At 51.9% G+C, this 18,367-nt stretch overlaps 5 protein-coding genes across 5 annotated transcripts; 2 read left to right on the forward strand and 3 right to left on the reverse strand.

Annotated features, from left to right (window-relative positions):
* Window positions 1-3,841: 3,841 nt before the first annotated feature.
* On the forward strand, window positions 3,842-4,949 carry MYCGRDRAFT_66377 (uncharacterized protein; the record flags this gene model as incomplete). Its single annotated transcript, XM_003856334.1, has 3 exons — window positions 3,842-3,986; window positions 4,036-4,672; window positions 4,743-4,949. 3 exons carry the CDS (start codon window positions 3,877-3,879, stop codon window positions 4,947-4,949), a joined length of 954 nt encoding a protein of 317 aa, XP_003856382.1.
* Window positions 4,950-4,962: 13 nt separating this feature from the next.
* MYCGRDRAFT_98569 (uncharacterized protein) lies at window positions 4,963-6,164 on the reverse strand (the record flags this gene model as incomplete). The annotated part of the gene is made up of 3 exons (XM_003857240.1): window positions 4,963-5,293; window positions 5,446-5,741; window positions 5,798-6,164. 3 exons carry the CDS (start codon window positions 6,020-6,022, stop codon window positions 4,963-4,965), a joined length of 852 nt encoding a protein of 283 aa, XP_003857288.1.
* Window positions 6,165-6,762: 598 nt separating this feature from the next.
* MYCGRDRAFT_34033 (uncharacterized protein) lies at window positions 6,763-7,808 on the forward strand (the record flags this gene model as incomplete). Its single annotated transcript, XM_003856335.1, has 3 exons — window positions 6,763-7,192; window positions 7,246-7,414; window positions 7,469-7,808. 3 exons carry the CDS (start codon window positions 6,763-6,765, stop codon window positions 7,806-7,808), a joined length of 939 nt encoding a protein of 312 aa, XP_003856383.1.
* Window positions 7,809-12,690: 4,882 nt separating this feature from the next.
* Window positions 12,691-13,644, reverse strand: MYCGRDRAFT_107316 (uncharacterized protein; the record flags this gene model as incomplete). Its single annotated transcript, XM_003857239.1, has 1 exon — window positions 12,691-13,644. One exon carries the CDS (start codon window positions 13,642-13,644, stop codon window positions 12,691-12,693), a length of 954 nt encoding a protein of 317 aa, XP_003857287.1.
* A 761-nt stretch (window positions 13,645-14,405) lies between these two features.
* MYCGRDRAFT_21242 (uncharacterized protein) lies at window positions 14,406-16,802 on the reverse strand (the record flags this gene model as incomplete). The annotated part of the gene is made up of 3 exons (XM_003857238.1): window positions 14,406-16,264; window positions 16,463-16,524; window positions 16,708-16,802. Coding segments are annotated over 3 exons (2,016 nt in total), but the record flags the coding sequence as incomplete, so codon positions are not given.
* Window positions 16,803-18,367: the final 1,565 nt, after the last annotated feature.

Consider the following 18,367-nt stretch of genomic DNA (forward strand, 5'->3'; position numbering starts at 1 on the left):
GCATACGCGATAGCTTACACACCTTCTTTAGCTTAGCCGGCTTTATCGATAGTGCCTTCGCTGTTATATTAGCTGCTCCGGAGGACGTTAAAGATGCTATTGCCTTAACTAGCGTCTGTACTAGTAGCTCCGTAGAGCTGGACTCGGCCGCCTTCTCCTTGGCCCTTCTTGCGGCTGCTGCTCTAGCCTTAACAATTATATCCTGCAAGCTAGAATCGGAGTTAACGTCGTCGTCGATAATAATTATAGAGTTCTTAATTCTTACTAGTAAGGATGGCTAGAGCTCCGAGCTAGCAGCATGTTTGCTAGGCCTCGAGGCACCGGCGGCAGGCTCGTCGATAGGCTTAGGCTTAAGGGACCTGGTAATAGCGAATCTAAGAGCGAGATTAGGGCTAAGAGATGTATCGTCGCTACCGAGAGCGGCCTATGCCTTAATCTCCTGCTGTAGCTAGTTCTCGTCCGATAGCTTAGGCTTGGCTGGTTACTTAGCCGCCTTGCCCTTAGAGGTAAGATCTGCGGTAAGACCTGCGGTAAGAGTAGCGCTAGCGTTAGTCGTAGCGGCGAGCTCGTTAATAAACTTACTACCGCTCTGCTCCTTCTTCTTTATCTTCCTTAGTAGCTTAAATAAAGGCTTCTTCGCAGTAGCGGATAGTACAATACGCTGCTCTGGCCGGTGCTCGGACTCTATACCGACAAAGCCTCTATAGACGTTAAACTAGCTAAACTCGTTAACAAGTAGCGTAATGTATATACTAGCCTTAACGAGCCTGACCGTGATGTTAGGGAGGAAGGGCGCTAGCTGCCGGAGGATGCTTAGTAATATAGTGCTGTTGTTGCTAGGCCGAATAGGTTAATTCTTATCGTTATATTTAATTGTAAGGAAGTAGTCGTAGTATCGAACACTAAGGCTACGGACTCGACGGCTAGTAGTGTCGCTCTTATTAAGGAGCTAATTTAGTAGCTAGGATTTACGCTCTTCTACTAAGATCCCCGCTAAGATAGCGCTTATCTCGTCGATAACGCCTTGGCCGGTCTACTCGAATGCATCCTTCGGTTCGCTATACGTATACACCGCCGGCTTGCGAGTGTTCACGCTAACTGTATGTATTGTGCAGGCAATGCTAACTTCCTATAGAGTCTCGACTTGCGGTCTGCTACGTCGGTTGTTAGTTGCGTTGTTAGCTACACCGGAGGATGCTGGATCGGTCTATTAAATCGGCGGAGTTGGCGATAGGGCGGCGGCGGCAGATTAAGCGGCAGCAGCTGCTTAAGCAGTAGTAGCTGCTTAAGCTACATAGTCGAGCAATAGACCGCGAGTGCTAGTATTAGTAGTGCGTGTGGACTTCTTAGAAGTGCTCTGGCGAATTAGATTAGCACGACCGGACTGCAGAACGCTATATCCCTTGTAGGCTCTAGTGCTAGGCTTGCTTACCGGCGGCGGTGCGGCGTGCGTAGCGGAAGCGCTCTTATCGCGGCTCTTAGTAGACGGTAGATCGCAGCCGCAGTTGCCGCAGTTGCTAGTAAGTCCGACATAAGGAGCTCTACCGTCGGTGCAGAACTTAGTGTAAGGAGGCATAATTAAGGGTTCGTTTAGGGCTGGATGCGTGTGTATTAGACTAATTGTGCGTAAAATAGAGGGTATAAAGGGTGCAGAGGATAAGAAGGGCGAGGAGCTAAAGGCTAGGAAGGATTAAGAGCAGAGTTTTTATTAAAGGGCCTGTTATGCTGTGCTCTTAATAGGCTCTACATATATATCTTAGATAGGGAAGCTATTCTCCGCAAATATCTGCCTTGTGCGATCCCTTAGCTGTAGGCCTGCACCTTAGGCTAACGTCTTAAACTCCACTAGCTTACTACCGGCGGCCAGATAAGTAGCGGCTATAGCGCGGATATAAAGATATGCGACGATATAGAGCTTGTTACCGCTTGCAGTCTTCTTACGACTATTTAATTTAGCAGGGAGTCTAGCGGCGGCAAGGGAAGCGTTAACCTATTGCATAGTACTAGGCGGAAGGTATAAAACGAGGTCTGTATATATACAAATTAGCGAGCCGCCGGTGTTACCTAATAGGTTATCTCTCGGTAGATCTTAGTAGGGATCTCGGCAAATAGGTATCTTACTAAACTCGTCTATTTAGTCGATTATTTCTTGTATCTGCGGATGCGTAGTGTCGAGATCGATGCCGTATAGCTCGGTGCCCTTAAGCTCTAGATAGTCGTAGAGGATATTCGGAATGCTATTAACATGCTCGGGGATCTTAGGGTGCTTGCGAATGCGATGGCTGTTGTAAGTTTCAACGAACAGCTAGACGGTGTATCGAAGGATCGGCAGATAGACAGTAAGGAACGCTATGCGGTTAGCCTTTTGATCCTCGTTATATAGACGCTTGTTGCGGAGCTTAATAAAGAAGTTACGCTACCTATTAAACGCAGCTGTTGCTCTAAGACCCTAAAAGCGTTTAATAGTGTTGTTGCCTTTGCTAGTTGTATACTAGAAGGCCTTATTAAAACAGAGCAGGTGCCCTTCTTAATGCTCGCGGAAACACAGATAAGCGTCGGCTATTATCGGAGTTTCTACGCTATAGTTAGCACGCATAATCTGTATATACAGGTTAGCGAGAGAGCACTAAGAAGTATACCGAGAGCAGCTTGCAGCTTACCTAAGGCGTCTTCCCACGGGCCTTAACTGCACCGAGATATTAACAGAACACCGAGAACTTCGTCTTAGCTATAGTGCCGATATACGCCTATATAACCCTGCGTGAATACATATTAATACAGTAGTAAAACTGTATACTAAACAGCTCTAGCTTACAGTATGCATCCACAGACTATATATAATCCGGGCCCTTAGCCTTTAGAAGGTAAGAGCGAACCTTTACTCTCTTACTAATCCGGCGTGCATTAAATAGTGCAGGATTGAGACGGTAGGCGATGCTAAAGATCCGGTCCCTATATATACGGATTAGCACTAAGAGCTTTACTAAGAGCCCGAGATCGCGAACCTTCCGATTAGTCTAAACTCCTTCCGCATCTCCCTTGCGAGGTTGCGGTATCCGTAGTCTTCTAACGCTCCACCCTTAATTACACTAACTAATATGCCCTTAATAATCTCGTCGTAGGATAGTAAATCGTCCTTAGGGATTCTGCGGTAGTAGCCTATGCTCTTCCTTAATTAAACGAACTGCTACTTCGAGAGCTTAAATCCGTCTAACTGCAGGATCGTATGGCACTTGCTGTCGTTCTTATCCGTCTACCAAAATAGCTTATTAATCCTTGCACGCAGACGCTCCTTATTAGGGATACTAAGCTCTGGTCTACGTGGCCTCGTTGTAATGCCCTACGTACGTATCTGCCTCTTAAACGAGCGGGTCGATATATCCAGGTTCTTGTACTCTCTTAGCCAAGCTCTTACTACGTTGTAGCTCAGGCCTAAGACGTAAAGCAACAGCTTAATTTCCTCGCGGAGGTACTCGTAATCGGGCGGCGGGCGTGGCATCGTAGTAGGATCGCACTAAGAGCAGCAGCAGGAGAAGCAGAGCGCTAAGGGCGTGTATATTTGTAAGGGCGTGTGTTTGTAAGGGCGATAGTAGTGGTAGCTCGGCGCCGGCGACGGTAAGGATTACATAGTGGACGACTGCTTGGCGACGACGACTATGGCAACAGTGTAACCAGTGGTGGTGTGTGTATTAATTGAGGGCTATATATAGCTATATCAGTAAAGATCTAATTCGTAAAATGGAGGTAGTGGCGGAAACTTCGGATTAGAGCGCGATCTGAGCTACCCATCTATCTGCCAGCTGAATCTTGCATACTCATGGCATACAACACCACATATTCCCACCTCACTTCGCACAGCAAGTACCACGATCTACGATGCCTCTGGCGACGATAGGTATAGTCTCGATTGGAGACATGGGTCTCGGCATCGCCAAATTACTCATGGCCAACGACTACACAGTAACCACGAATGTATCTGATCGGAGGTAATTCAATGCTCCTGCAAGACAAAATCGATGCAGCTAACGAGTTCAGTCAAGCTACAAAGAACAGAGCAGCGAACAATTCGATCGGCGTTGTGGACTCGGATCTGGAGCTGGTGAAGACTTGCGACTTCGTCTTCTCCATTGTTCCTCCTCGGGATGCCATTGCAACCGCGAAAAGGATATCGCAAGCAGCCTCGGATGCAGGCTCCGATGGTCGTACTAGGCCTCTCTACTTCTTCGACTTGAACGCGATCAGTCCTCGATCATGCCGAGAGATCCAAGACATTTGCACCCAGACCGCCCCGGATCTTAAATTCGTCGACGGAGGTATAATTGGAGGGCCTCCAAAGCAGCAAGACGACGGGACATGGTCCCGGCCTAGCATTCCGATGTCAGGACCATATCGACTCGACGAAGCACAGCCAAGTGGCAAGCATCTGTTCGACGCACTCAATGCGAGGCACATCAAAGATACCATTGGCGCGGCCACGGGCTTGAAGATGTGCTATGCAAGTCTTTCGAAAGGCTTCACGGCTTTGACGGTACAATCTTACACCGCGGCCCAGAATTTGGGTGTCCTGCAAGAGTTGCAGGCAGAGCTCGATCCAAGCGTTAGATCAAGAGCGGAGAGGGGTATTGTCAGCATGCCACCGAAAGCATATCGTTGGGTGAATGAGATGGAGCAGGTATGATCATAGCCAAACGTCCTATCAGTGCAAAAGTAGCCTGCCGTACGCGCATAGCTAACACTCGCAGCAGATCGCCGAGACCTTCGAAGCTGACGGTGGCTTCAGTCGGGAGGAGTCCATCTTCAGAAGCGTGGCTAGAGTGTATGAGTTCATCGCTGATGGCACAGACCTCGGGAAGGAAGTCACAGAGGACAGACAGCGCGGGAAGACACCAGAAGACTTCGCAGCGTTGGTGACCGAAGGCACCGAGAGACGGAAACTGAAGAAGGATTAACTCGCTCGAATAATCACCACCACTTCTCGCACAACACACGATCCAAAGACATCCCAGGCTGCTTTTGCAGATAGGCCACCATCTCATCCGTCATCTTTGGCGGCCCGCAGACTAATGCCACCGTTCCCTTCCGGTCATGCTCGGGTCCAAACACGTTCTTCTTATAGCCGTCTATCGCCTTGAGGAGATCAATCTCCTGAATACGTCCGCCGAATGTGCTGTTCGGGAGCTTTCCGTGCTCAATGTAGCCTTGGTCCCCGGTCCCAGTGAGAAACAGTCTCAACGTGACGTTGGAGTCTGCTGCTGCTGCGACAAGATCCATGAGGCGTGGGAGGAACAAGATCCTTTGCGGATCAAGATCAGATTCTGACTTTGTGCCGTACACAAAGTGTATCTCGCGGGGTCGTTGTGATGTGCGTATGAGATGTGAGAAGATGGACATGAGCGGGCTGCGATCGCATTAGTTTGAGAATGGCTCTGCTCATCGAGATCTCACTTGATGCCGACACCCCCGGCGACCAGTACAAGTCTATCGACTTTCGCAACGTCCAGATGAGGCGGTGGCCATGTAAAACTACCGCCGACTCGTACAACGAGCTGGGTGCCAATGATCTCCTCGCTTGGCTTCCACAGCCATTGAGCAGGTGGATTCCTGCTCTTCTGTATTGCTAGTTCCAGATATGGCGGCGTTGAGACCGAAGCGCGTGCTTGATCTGGTGTTGATGTGAGTGTGAAGCCTCCGGCTCTAGGAATCCCAGGGATGAACGTGTCTAGCCACTGCCCTGGCAGGAACTTTACTGGTCTTCCATCAGCGTGTGTGGAAAGCCAGCCTTATGAAGCACTCTGACCTTGATTGTGCGATTGATCACGGGAAATAGCCGTAGCAGTCTGACATTGTCGTTGACCTCTTTGATATTGGCCAATACCACGGCTTCCAACTGACCCTCACGGGGCTCGGCTGCTGTCCTATCCTCGTGCGGTACGGAGGATCGGATCGTGGCCATCTTCCGCTGAGCGAATACAGCTCGAGTACCTAGAGTCCTTACCACAGGTCTTGGACAGCACTTCAGCATTTTCCGAATTGATCGATGGAGTATGTATCGTCAACGGCACTCCAGCAAGAGTCGACGTGACGCCTGCGATGGCCACTGGCGCAAAAAGTGGGTCTCGTCAGAAAGTCTATTGGACGTCGAACTTCGAATCATTTGCACACAAACATGTCAACATGGAGCAGATACAAACCAACAAACCGATGTTCCTTACTCAGCCTAACGAGACTGAGTGTCGCGAAACCGCAATGGCAATCCTCTTTTGCTCAATATCCGGACAAGAGATTGACCGAGCCATGCTATCTGGACAAGGATCTATCACCCTGGGCGGCGTAGCTGGCAGTGTGTCAGCTGAAGTGTTCCCGTCTCGTATACTGCGAGGGAGGCATCAGAGCGCGAGCAAACCAAACGCGGTTGGATGACCGGGCTCATCGTGGAGCATGCCCTAGAAGTGGTTAGGTGCGTGCACGGAGTCCTGCTCGGCAGGATCGCTCAATACAGTTTTAACATGATTGTGCCAGGCACTATGACGGCGTGCAGTCACGCTGCGGGATCCTCATCTCGCCTGACTTCACGAACAGGGATCGACAAGCTCACTAGATCATTTAGGCGACCCACGAGTCTCCAAGCAGCCAACGCCGGCTCGGACCAATACACGGAGATATTTGCTACAACACTGCCCCAGACTTCCGCCTCAGACTCATTCTGGATACCCTAGCCAACAACTTTGCCCCGAGTCCCCGACCGTCGACTTGTCTTCGATCATGCTGTTTCAAAGAGCACTACTTGCGACGGCCTTCGCGACGGTCAATGGAGCGCTTGCGTGTACGAACTGTACCAATGAGTCTCCGGAGCCCATCACATTGTCCCCGGCGCCGTGGACACTCAAGGGAGATATCTACGGTCTCTTCCTCCTACCAGGTGTAGGCATACCCTTAACTGGAAACAGCCTCCCTATCAAGACTTTCCCCCCATTGGAGAGACAGCATCCGGAGTCCATAGCAGGGGAGTACATCGGCAAGCTGGGCATGATTCAGGTCATTCGTTACACCGACAGTCCCGTAGGACCGTACGACGAACTGCTAATTGTCCCTGGCTTCTTCTCGTACGAAGACGATGGTCAGAGGGAGCAGGCAGTGAGAGTCAGCAGGATCTACGTCAGCCAAAAATATACCGAGTGGAACGGGAGAGCCAGTGAGTGGTATTACATTCACGGGAAGCTGATCTGACTAATGCTCGACTGGTAGACTGGAACATCCCCAAGCATATGGCCCGCTTCGACTGGAGCTCTGCACCGGATGGCTCGACTACCGTCAGGATTTACCCGTTCGACACCTCAAATGATCCAGCGGAGTCCTCAGCCTCAGAAAAGCCATTCTTCCAGATGACGTTCTCACCTCTACTTCCACAAAATCTGTTGAGCAACACTTTGGGCTCTCTCTTCCCCGGCGGCTTGAACCTCAACCCAAGCGTGCCGTTCTCGACGGATCTTTACCCTTGGCTCGGGGTCAACGCAACGTTGGTCCAGCCCCCAATTCCTCTCGGCAACGACATCTTCGGAGGTCTGGCTGAAGGAGGGCCCAATTGGAAGTCTGTGATCCCTGGCCAAAGTTCGAAGCAGACCACGTTTGGCACGATCAATATGGACCAATCCGGCGGAGATGGTGAAGAGACTGGAGTCAATGCTGCCGGAGACGAGTTCTTCCCCAACTTTTGGCCAGGTTTGGCGAGGATCAACGCCGGTATCAGAATGCTGGATGCGACGATCACATTCAGCGGAGCAACAGAGATGCCTGGTGTCATTGTCTGAGCCCTCGATGTGTGATACTCTGCACATCGGGTGGACTTTGCTGACCTGTCAGTTTCCCATTGCATTCACAGAGAAAAGTGAGGGCTTGCTCGCAGCCGACCAATTAGAGTTCAGATAGGGTGGGCACTAAGGGGTGTGCATCTTTCTTCGCGATTTCCAAGTATACAACATCTTCACCTCAAAGTTTCCGGCGTGAAATCTACCCGAGAACCTTTCGGTCACAGCAAATCCTTCTTGAGCGACCTCCCGGTCGCAGCCATATGTCTGATCCCAGCGAAATGCCAACCACAGATGATTTACGTTCGCAAGGTAACATTGCTTACAAGTCCGGAAAGCTAGAAGAAGGTGAGAACCTTTGCCATGACTGGGATCAACTGATACACGCTTACTGATTCAACGCAGCCATCGACTTCTACAATCAAGCATCAAGATCGAATCCTGAGGACGCACGTCCGGTTTCCAACCTGTCTGCTGCGTTCTACGAATTGGGCGACTATACATCAGCCATCGAAGCTTCCGACCGAGCTTTGTGTCTTGTCAGCGACTCGACATCGAAGCAGAAACTGCTCCTTCGCAAGCTCAAGTCTCAGCTGCATGTTCTAGATCTCCCAAATAGCCAAGCAACCGCTCAGCTCATCGATGCCACAGGCGACAGGAACCGACTTCATAGGTGCATCGATGCCTATCAGGACGCCAGGCAGCCGGGAAACGATGCACAGGTCATTTCACAGCAAGATCCTTGCAGAGCTTCCTCGTCTGAAGCCACAAATTCGTACTGCTCCAGAGTACTTTGTCTTTGGTCACGACTGCCCGGAGTTCCTGTACGAGTCAGATCTAACAAAGGCAGGCGGGGACAAGATTGCGCTCATGTTTGGTGGTATCGGTGATGGTAGGCACATGCTTCACTGGTAACGATATTTGTTGGTGAGGCTGTCGAGAAGGCGGACGACAAGCAGCAATTTCACTTCACGATTGTCGACCATAAGCCCGCCGTCAGCCAGGAACTTGGTCATGCTCGTCATGCTGGATGCGCTGGCAAGAACGACAGGTGCGAATGAAGCTGCCGCCACGAGGATAAGTACCGCCTTATCTTACACGTTCCTGGCGCCCATTATACCCCCAGAAGTCCACACAATACTTCAAAGCATCATCCAGAGACTCATTGGCATTTTGGAGCATCGTATTGCCTGGCCGCCTTGCCTCGAAGACCTTTCGTGCGGAAATTCTTCGCATTCTTCGCGAGTGGCAGCACGAAGTTGGCGACCAATTTCCACCATCGAAACTGCGGCCGCAGATGCAGAGAGCTCGAGTCGTCGCAGACATGCAAGACTTTATGACAGCACAAGCGTACATGGGATCCAAAAGGCCGCACTCGCGGGCTCCACCTGGATCCGACAAGCAGGAAGCGTTCTACGAGGAAACGGCGATCCTGACAAAGACCGGCAACGGTCGAGGGCAAGGGAAAGAGGTTCAAGAAGCTTTTGACGCTTTTCACGCGTCGGGCGGGAAGCATGTCAAGCCCGAGTTCCTCAGCTGGATCGAGGCGAATTGGAAGACAAATCCGACCATGATCGATCTTGATTACGAAAGAAGCCGCGAATACGACCATAATGACTAAAGCCTTTGCCACGATCCTTTTGGCTTTGGTGCAGACCTTGTAAGGGTTGGCATGGCCGTGGAGACCAAATCTGGTCTCATGTCATACATGCGGCTCTGCTACTGGTCTGCCGCAGAAGGGATTCGCCATCTGGGTCCACGACTGAAGATCGAAGCATGCCTTGGAGATGTGAACTCCATTCTCGAACAAATCCGATATGGCGCGGTGGGACATCGACACCAGGCATCGTCTCCTGCTGATATGGCAGTGAGCCAAACGGATAATGTAGATCCGAAAGCACAACAGTCACTTCCTTGGAACCCGGAGATCTTCTCCGTCGACCGTCCGAAGCTGTACGACAGGATTCACATTTTTAACATACCAGATTATATGGGTGGCACTTTGAGCACATTCCTGTATGCGGTGCCGATGGTCCAGCATGATGCATCTTGTTACGCTACATCGAATTGCTTGCGAAATCCACCAAGATTTAGAGCGCACAAACGTTACTTCAATGAGTACCTTGGAGGTTTGAGCTCAGATGCCGACCTCAAGAAAACTTTCCAGGTCCGCCCGGCGATTTACGATGAACAACTGGAGAGCCCGCTCATTCTGACGGAGTACATGCGCTATCACCGTGAGCCGACTACACTCAACTCTGCAAGTCGCTTGCCACGGGGGCGTCTGGAAAAGTGGCTTCACCAGCTGTTTCTCAAGCTCAAAATTCCGAAAGACCGCGCTCCCAGCGGTAAAGTCCTTTTGTATTCGCCGCTGACCCTCACGGCCTTTCTCCGCGTTTGCGGCCATCTGCACAACGTTGGATACCCAGCCATTGGATGAGTGAAGTTTTGAGCGAAATCTGCTCAGGATCTATTACAACAAAGGCTAGACCTCCTCGCTCAGAACCCCTCTCCCTGACCGAGGCGAAAGCAGATATGCACAGCGCCCTTCGTGGCCGAGTTGACGACGCTCCTCAGCTTGTGGCAATTCGCCTTGCCTTTTGGCGTGCTGCTTCCAGAGCTTCCATCACTCGACATGATACAGAAGTACAAGGTCACCTTCGAAGACGTCGACGACAGCTTTGCTGAACCAGCACATTTCATCCTGATTCTGTTCGACACGCAACATCTTCCACCTGGACTCAAGACGATACGACCATATCTCCTGAGCGACGAACTTGGCGATAAGAGCCAAAAGGCCGACTACGTGAGAAGCAGTATCCATCTCCTGACGACTTGGGCGTGGGAGCAGTACTCCAAAATCGCGGAGTTCTGGCTGAGGCGTGACTTGATGGAGACGTTGAAAGCCACGCTACGCTGGGCTGTCCAGATCTGGCGAGTCGACGCGTGGACATATCAGAGCATGCCGCAGCTATTGGTCGACTGCCAGGACACGGGACGTTTTTGGGATCCTCGCGTGAAGGAATGAACTGTATGCAGCGTCCAAGGTCCTCTACCGTCGATCAGAGATGCTTGAAAAAACACCCGATCTGTGCTCGGTCCAAGATTGATCTCAAGATGTGGTTCTTGCGCACACAATGATAATAATCTGTAGTTGATCGTACTGCCACAAAGACCGGCAGTTATGACTTCTTGAAAAGCCCAAGCAAACTCGTTCTTCGCTTTGTCTTCTCCTTCTCCTTCATCCTTTTCACCGCATCGCTGATGAGACGATCCTCCTGCTGCGTGCTCCGCCCAGCGGCATCCTTTCCATCCTTGGGACCACTCGAGAAAGCATGATTCTCGGCAGCGTTCATCGAGGCTCCCCGTGGCTCGAAGTTTCTCCCTGTCCGTGGCTTCGAAGTCCAAGATCCTGCCATGACCTCCCCATTTTGGGAAGCTTGAGCCCAATTATGTCGAGTGTAGCTCGAACGCTTGAGTTGCGACGACGGCTTTGCATCCGAGTATCCGCTAGTGGCATTCGATATGGGAGCTTGTCGACCAGCGCCCGCTGCATGACTTTCCCGGTGCCCGACGGACGAAGGCTGCTCGGACTTGGGATGCATTCGCGATGCCTGCTTTCCAGTCGTAGACGTGACTGTGTTACGACACTTTTCGTAATCGCTCGGCCGACGCGCTCTCGAGCCTGGCATACTGCTGGCATGATATTCTCGCCGGAATGCTGGATTCCGCTCCCGTTCTATCGGTGCAGTCTCGTACTTTTGGGCACGACTAGCATCGCTCGTCTGCTCAGGCAGAGAAAGCACCAGCTTTTCACCGAAGTTGATATCCAGGGGAACATGAGACAACTGCGAGACCGATGGCGTCTCTGATATCGAGATTGTGGATCCCGCAACGGTCGTTCGCGAGATGTGTTGGAGTTTCTGTGGCTGTTCGGATTGCGTGGTCGATCCAGTCGATTCGACAACATTGGTCGCACCAGTTCGAGGACCGGATTGTCGTCTGGCGATGGCTCTTCTGGTCTGTCTTCGCGCCTGGGCCAAATCTTTCTCTATCTTGTATGTCTCTAGTTTACTGCAGAGTAGCGCCACATCTAGAGGACCTCTCTGTTTCGTTCGACCCGCTTCAGCGCCGTGTACTATGTACGAGGACTATCGCCACGAATACGTTAGCAATCAGAACTCACAATGTCATCCATACATCTCACCATTTTGAATACGATCCTTCGAAGGTGCTTCTGCCGAATTTTCTTGCCTTCGTTGTGACCTTTGCGCCTGCTCCAGAAAGTGATATTCGACTACTCCCGAAATGCCTCTCGTCCTTCAATTCTCGCAAGCCAACTCAAGAAGCTGTTTCGCAGGAAGACGAGCAGTTCACCGAACACCGGCGCACCTCTGCTAAGTATTGTCGATCATCCTTAGCCAGGTCGAAGGATGCAATCTACCTGATGAAGTCTAAGGTAGGTTTCGGCAGAGACGTCTAGTCTAAACGATAGCTTGCACTCACTCATAGCGCCATGGCGTACCAAGATCGAGCTTGCGCGAAATGCCGCCCCGCCCATTGCATACGACATTCAGAGTCAGAGTCTTGTCTCCGACATGGTCCGAGAATAGCATGTGATACAGAGTCGCGAGAGTGCAGGCGCTCATCGAGCCTTTCAGGATCAGCAATGGCATGTGGAGTCGAACATCCGAACCAGCTTCATAATAAAGGGGTCGCGTGCTCATACTCCTTGCTGAGAAATTTGCCGAAGCGGAGTAGTAAAGGAAGATCAGCGCGCGATTTTGCTTCGAAAAGATACTGCTTGCAGGTGGACGGACCTTCACACCAGGGCGTCAGACGCAACATGTCGTGAATTTGCCGATTGTATGCACTAGTTGGTACCTCATGCACCGGCGCTGGTCTCCGGTGCATCACCCTTCGCCGCCTTCAGCTTCTCCTCAAATTTCGCGAACTCTTGCAAAGCAACTTCTTCTTCCTGATCCAAGACCTGCTGGACACCTTTAACCTCCTCGATGTAGTGCATCAGCATGCTCTCGATTCCATTCTTGAGCGTGACGGTGCTGCTATCGCATGTCCTGCACGCTCCCCGCAGCTTCAACATGACCTGGCCGTCGTGGAAACCTCGGAACTCAATATCTCCTCCGTCTTCTTGGATCGCTGGGCGAATCCTGGTATCTAGCAGCTCTTGAATCATTCCCACGACTTCCTCATCCTCCGGATCATATGTCGCTGTGACCTCGCTGTTCGAGCTTCCTTGTCCTTCCTCTCCCGTCTTGTTCTCCACCGTATTGACAATGGGCTGTCCAGTCGTGACGGCCTCTGTGATGAGAGCGAAAACCTCGGGCTTGACGTGAGGCCATGGCGTGGTGCTGTCTTTCGTGACAGTTATGTAGTCCTTGCCGTAGAACACACTTGTTACGCCGTCCACGTTCATTAGCTGCGCAGCAAGCGGTGACGGGTGAGGCGGCGCCAATGTGGATCGTGGTGAGAGGTACTCGAGGAACGTGGAAGGGAAGCCATCGGGTATGACTGTGTGGTTTGGTATGAACTTGAGCGCATCGGCATTGGGCGTGTCCTCCGTCTGGATGAAGATGGTACGCCGTGCCTGCGCATTAGGCGCCGGAGACGTGGCGCTCGTCTGTCCACCAGATCTTAACGACGGCCGTTGTCTTCTACTTGAGGCAGATAGCGGAGATGTGCGTGGCGAGTCGCTGAATGTTCGTATGGCTGGTATGCTGGCGGCGGCCAGTCGAGCGCATCGGGTTGTTGAACCAGCCGCGACCGTCGGTCGGGTCAAGCTCTTCGCGAGATATCGGACTGCAGTTTTTGAGGCCATGGTTGGAAGACTGGTGAGGTGGGATACCGAATGTTGACTTCGGAAACCCATGAAAGAGATGCGCCGCCATTAATAAGCGTCGGGCTACGTCACTCAGCTACAAAATCACATGCACGAGGGACGCTCGCTTCGCAGTCTAGGAACAACGTCGACAACGATGTATATGACCAAGTCAGCCCGCGAAGTCGTGGAGCATTCATTCTCGTTCGTTGTCAATCATCCAATCTCGTCACGAGCATACATCCAAGATCGTATGTAATCGGGTACAACCACCATTATCTGTGCTCGCTGTAAGCGCTTCCGCGCGCGAATGCTGCAAAGTCCATCCTTCCGCTCGATACTGCTTCAGGCACTGCACTGCCGGTCATAACGCCCAATGGGTCACCATGCGTATTAGTCTCAACTGGCTCAGCCACTTGTTCTGCAGCAGCCTCATCGTTGGTCGCCACATACTTCGCGAGGACATCCGTGTCAGTCTCTCGTTGTTCCAGTGCTGGTCGTGCAGGCGTTAATTTCGCCTCTGGATGCTCGTCTTTTACATTGTGTTGATCTGACATCCCAACCTGGAAGGACGCAAATTTCGAAGTGATGCTCTCCGTCACCGCGCCAAAGCTTGGGATGCTTGTCGACTCTTTTATACCCGTCGAGTCCATTGCCTCCGACTTGGTTGACACGCCTTGGTCGAGCGACACGGTCGATGGCTGTGCCTGTATAACCGATACAGTTGGCACGTCCGGAGGCGCCAGCAAACGAGACGAGATCATGTCCTCATCTTTGCGCCCGAAAAGTCCACTCCACCATTGAACCTCCGGCAGCTGGTCAGGCGACTGGCGATAAGGAAACAGGAGAGGATCGTTGGTCTTGGATGCATAGTCAGGGTTGACAAATTCCGCTCTTCGCGAGAGGAAGTGCGGCCACACCGAGTGAGTCTTGTCCATATTTTCAGCTCGCTCTTTCTCTGTATTGAACAGGAACTCGCCATACTGTCCGGAGTAGGCTTGGTAGTAAAGTCGTCTCAGAAATCGTTCGTTGAATTCGAAAGCATTAGGGTTCTGGCGCTGGATCTGATATACCGCGTCCAAGAATTGATGGAAGATCGGCGCAATTTCCTTGGTGTCGACCTTGTGCTCTTTATCCTCCTTAGAGCTCGCTGTCGGCGGAGCGTGGAGCAGTGCATTTGCTGGAGGTGAAGGTGGACGTGAGCCGGCACCATCGGTACCACTCGAATCATGAGACTGCCGGAAGATGCTACCACGATTCTTGTCGAACCAATTTTTCGCACCGGAAAGAGCCTTTGAACCCAAGAAGCCTGGAGAGTCAGAACCAGTAGCCTCTTTGGTACGAGATGGCAGAACTTTCTCGTTCTCAATTTCGAACCACTTCTCGCTACCCTGAATACCATGGCGATGGTTGAACTTATGACCGAATGAGAAGAAGTCCTTCTGCACGAGTGTGATGAAACCCTGCAGAGTTCGGTAGAATGGATCAAGCATAATTTCGGCGAGCGCAGCCACTTGTGAAGTGCGGTCCCATCCATCAGAGCAGTGCACGAGCACATGACTTCCACCAAGTCCAACCACTCGAGCGACCATTTCAGAACCATCGAGGAGTCCTGCAATATGCGCCAGCCAGCCGGATTTGCGCAGAAGCTCTTGATTCGGTTTCAGATCGAGGTAATCGGAGTTCGCAAAGCTCTCGATAACTTTGTCGAGTGACTGTCGCATGACATGAATGTTGGCGATATTCAAGAAGATTCTCTCGACAGCACCTCCGGTGGTTCCACCGCCGTAGTTTGCCACGTCTTCGATACCGCCTCCTGTAGCGCGGTTCGCCAGGGCATTTATACGTGGTCGTGCGTCGACGATCAGGTTGCGCCGAGTACTGCCGTATATCTTCTTTCGCGTCACAACGCTCGGCTCAGCATTTTGAATGTCCAAAGCGGTCTCGCTCTGGCTCACAGACAGTACCGGAACGTCGCCGTTCGCATCGCTATCCAAGCTGTTACCTTTGGAAGAATCACAGAACGTGCTCGCGACCAGATCCGGAGAGTCTGAAGGCGATGGTGTCGATGGGGTGTGACTCGAGAAGATGGCAGAGACCAACCGTTCGTCCTGTGGATTACGCTTGGACTGTACTCCGACCATTGGCTGTGAAGAGCGTGTTATACTGCCGCCGTTGGAATGCAGGTAGGTGAGAGCTGGGATCCTGGACTTTGACCGGAACACTCCGCCATATTTCAGCATGTTGTCAGACACGGAACGAGGGACACAAATGACGCTTGGGTATGTTGCAGCATAGGCATAATCGTGGTTGATGTCGCTGATGCGCCACGCGCTGCCGGGACCTTCAGCAGCTTTGGCGCTGATTCCCATACGAGCAAATTCACGGCGAGCATCATAGACCAGTGTACTCGTTGCGAGTTCCTCTGGCGGAGGCTTGAAGTGGAACGCGTGCAGGTCTCTGACCGTGCTTGCGCAACACCAATGTCGAATTCGATAGAATACCTCTCTGGCACTGTCATCTGGCGACTTATCCTTCGATGCACTGTGGAAGTGGAACGCCATCATCTGGAAGTCCCTTCTGCGGATTCGAATGGCTGGAGGACGTCCGCTCTCGGAGGCTGTACCGGTACCAGGACTCTGCCCACTGGGTGATAAGGAACGTTGCGGGGATGAGTACGGTGCAAGGTGAGAATCGGTTGAGGGTCGCGCGTATACGCTAGTGCCATAAACCGGTGGGAATGCAGCGTCTTCTCCGTCTTCATCTGTCGACTCCTGATGCGTCTCGTGGTCGAGATTTCTTGGAGGTTGCGCATGACTCGGCCGCAGCATGCAGTGATTAATCATCGGATACGGGAGCCAGATTTCCTTCGGACGCGCCCTGAGTGTGGCAACAGGCTGTTTGGACTCGTGATGATCGCTGGACTTGCGAGATCCATCTTGAGCCGGCGCATCTAGCGAGTCGGATCTGACTTGGGAGACATCAGATATGGAACTTGAGCCCTCGCGGCTGACTGTGAGGGAACTCCTTGCGGAAGCCTGAGCAGTGGCTACAGCTCTTGACCTGAGCTCGGCGGATTTGTTTGCGGCCGATTTTCCAGTGCCGGCATCGGGAAGATAGCTGAAAATGAGATGATGCCGAGTGAGATAGAGGGTACCATTCTCAGTCTTCCCACGACTGTGAAGACTCACGTTGCGCACTCGGAGGTCTTTAGAAAGATCGGGATTGTCCATGGCGAGGTCCAAGGCAGAAGGAAGAGAAGTTGTCCCGATTGCGTTGCGCCGCGCGGCGCGATCGGTGAATGAGGACTTGATCTCAACAGCACGTGAACATCAATACCTCCATCTGTTCTGGTATTCCATAGAGGCCTCCTTCGGTGTCGTTGATCTTGAAATGTGTTCGGAAGTGTCGTATCGATGCTCGAAACATGACACGCAGAAAGTGTCGTCAGAAGCGGAGGCAGCTCCGGCAAAAGTCCTCGATATACTGCTGCACGTGCAACCTGGAAGCCCGCGTGATTCCACAGCTTGCGTTCACTCGCGAGCAGTGACAGTAAATTCGTATACGGCCTTGTGTGGGTATCCAGTCTCGGACTTCATGAACGTCTGCAGACGGTTGACTGCCAGACACTACCCGAGAAGAAGGGAAACTCAGGACAAGAATATATGACTTTTGAAACGGAACTTAGTGTCTGTCACCGTCTGAAACTTCTGAAGACATTGATATCATTTCTAATCTCGATTGATTGCAAGCAGGTTTGCCAGGCTGACCCAAGCAGACAAGATGTGTTTGTCGTTGCGCTTTCCGTCTTGCCTTGATCGATGGCTCTCGGAATTTCTCTTGCTCTCTTTGTGAGTGTGAGCTGTGCCAAACATCAACGAGATGCAGCCCGCGTGTTGCTTATTCGGCCATGTCCTCCGTCCCTCGATGTCTCAAATCTCTTTTCCTCTCTCTCGTCGGAATCATCGAGGTTTGTGTCGAATTCAGCGATCTTACGACGTTGGGCTTACCAGACGCAGGCATGGAAAGATGGACAGTCTGTGCCATCGCCGACTTCTTTGTTGAAAAGCACTTCAATGGCAGTGCTACGTGTAAAAATGCAGGCGAACCCCCCACACGATGGTCATGGTTGTGGCCGACTCAAGGTCTATGACAGGCGCCGAGCAAAGGAGCACATACAGTTGGCTCGCTGATAGCACAAATTGCAGCGTTGTAATTCTGTTCTTTGCACCAGACGCAATGACAGATAGCATCAATTTCTGCTTACTGATTGTGCAGGCCTGGAGTGTGAACACAGCCCGGCCAAGATGATCTGTCGCCATACCAGCGGTCAACAGAAGCAGACCGAGTATTTATGACGGCACTGCACAGGCTCCATATCCATGCATTCTTCTTCGAGCACATGACTCCACAACTCCACATCCGTGCTTTCGTTGGTCTCCGGGCACAGACCAGCACTCAAATGTCCATCAAATCCAGCCGCGCGGAGAAGCACCAGGATCGCTTGGACGATGATGATGATTCCTTGCATCGGACAAGATACGCAATTTGGCGGTTTCGTGGCCCACGATACCGCTGTCACGCCGCTCACGCGCGGTTGTCCGTGGTTCGTCAAAGAGCGGTGGACGATGATGTGACCGGACTCGGATTTGTCCAGACCTGGACCTAGTCATGCGGAGAAGCACGGCAGGTCAGATTATCCTTACAAGTTTCTTGCGCGATG

This window comes from Zymoseptoria tritici, chromosome 1 (assembly GCF_000219625.1).
Source record: "Zymoseptoria tritici IPO323 chromosome 1, whole genome shotgun sequence".
Lineage (NCBI taxonomy): Eukaryota > Fungi > Ascomycota > Dothideomycetes > Mycosphaerellales > Mycosphaerellaceae > Zymoseptoria > Zymoseptoria tritici.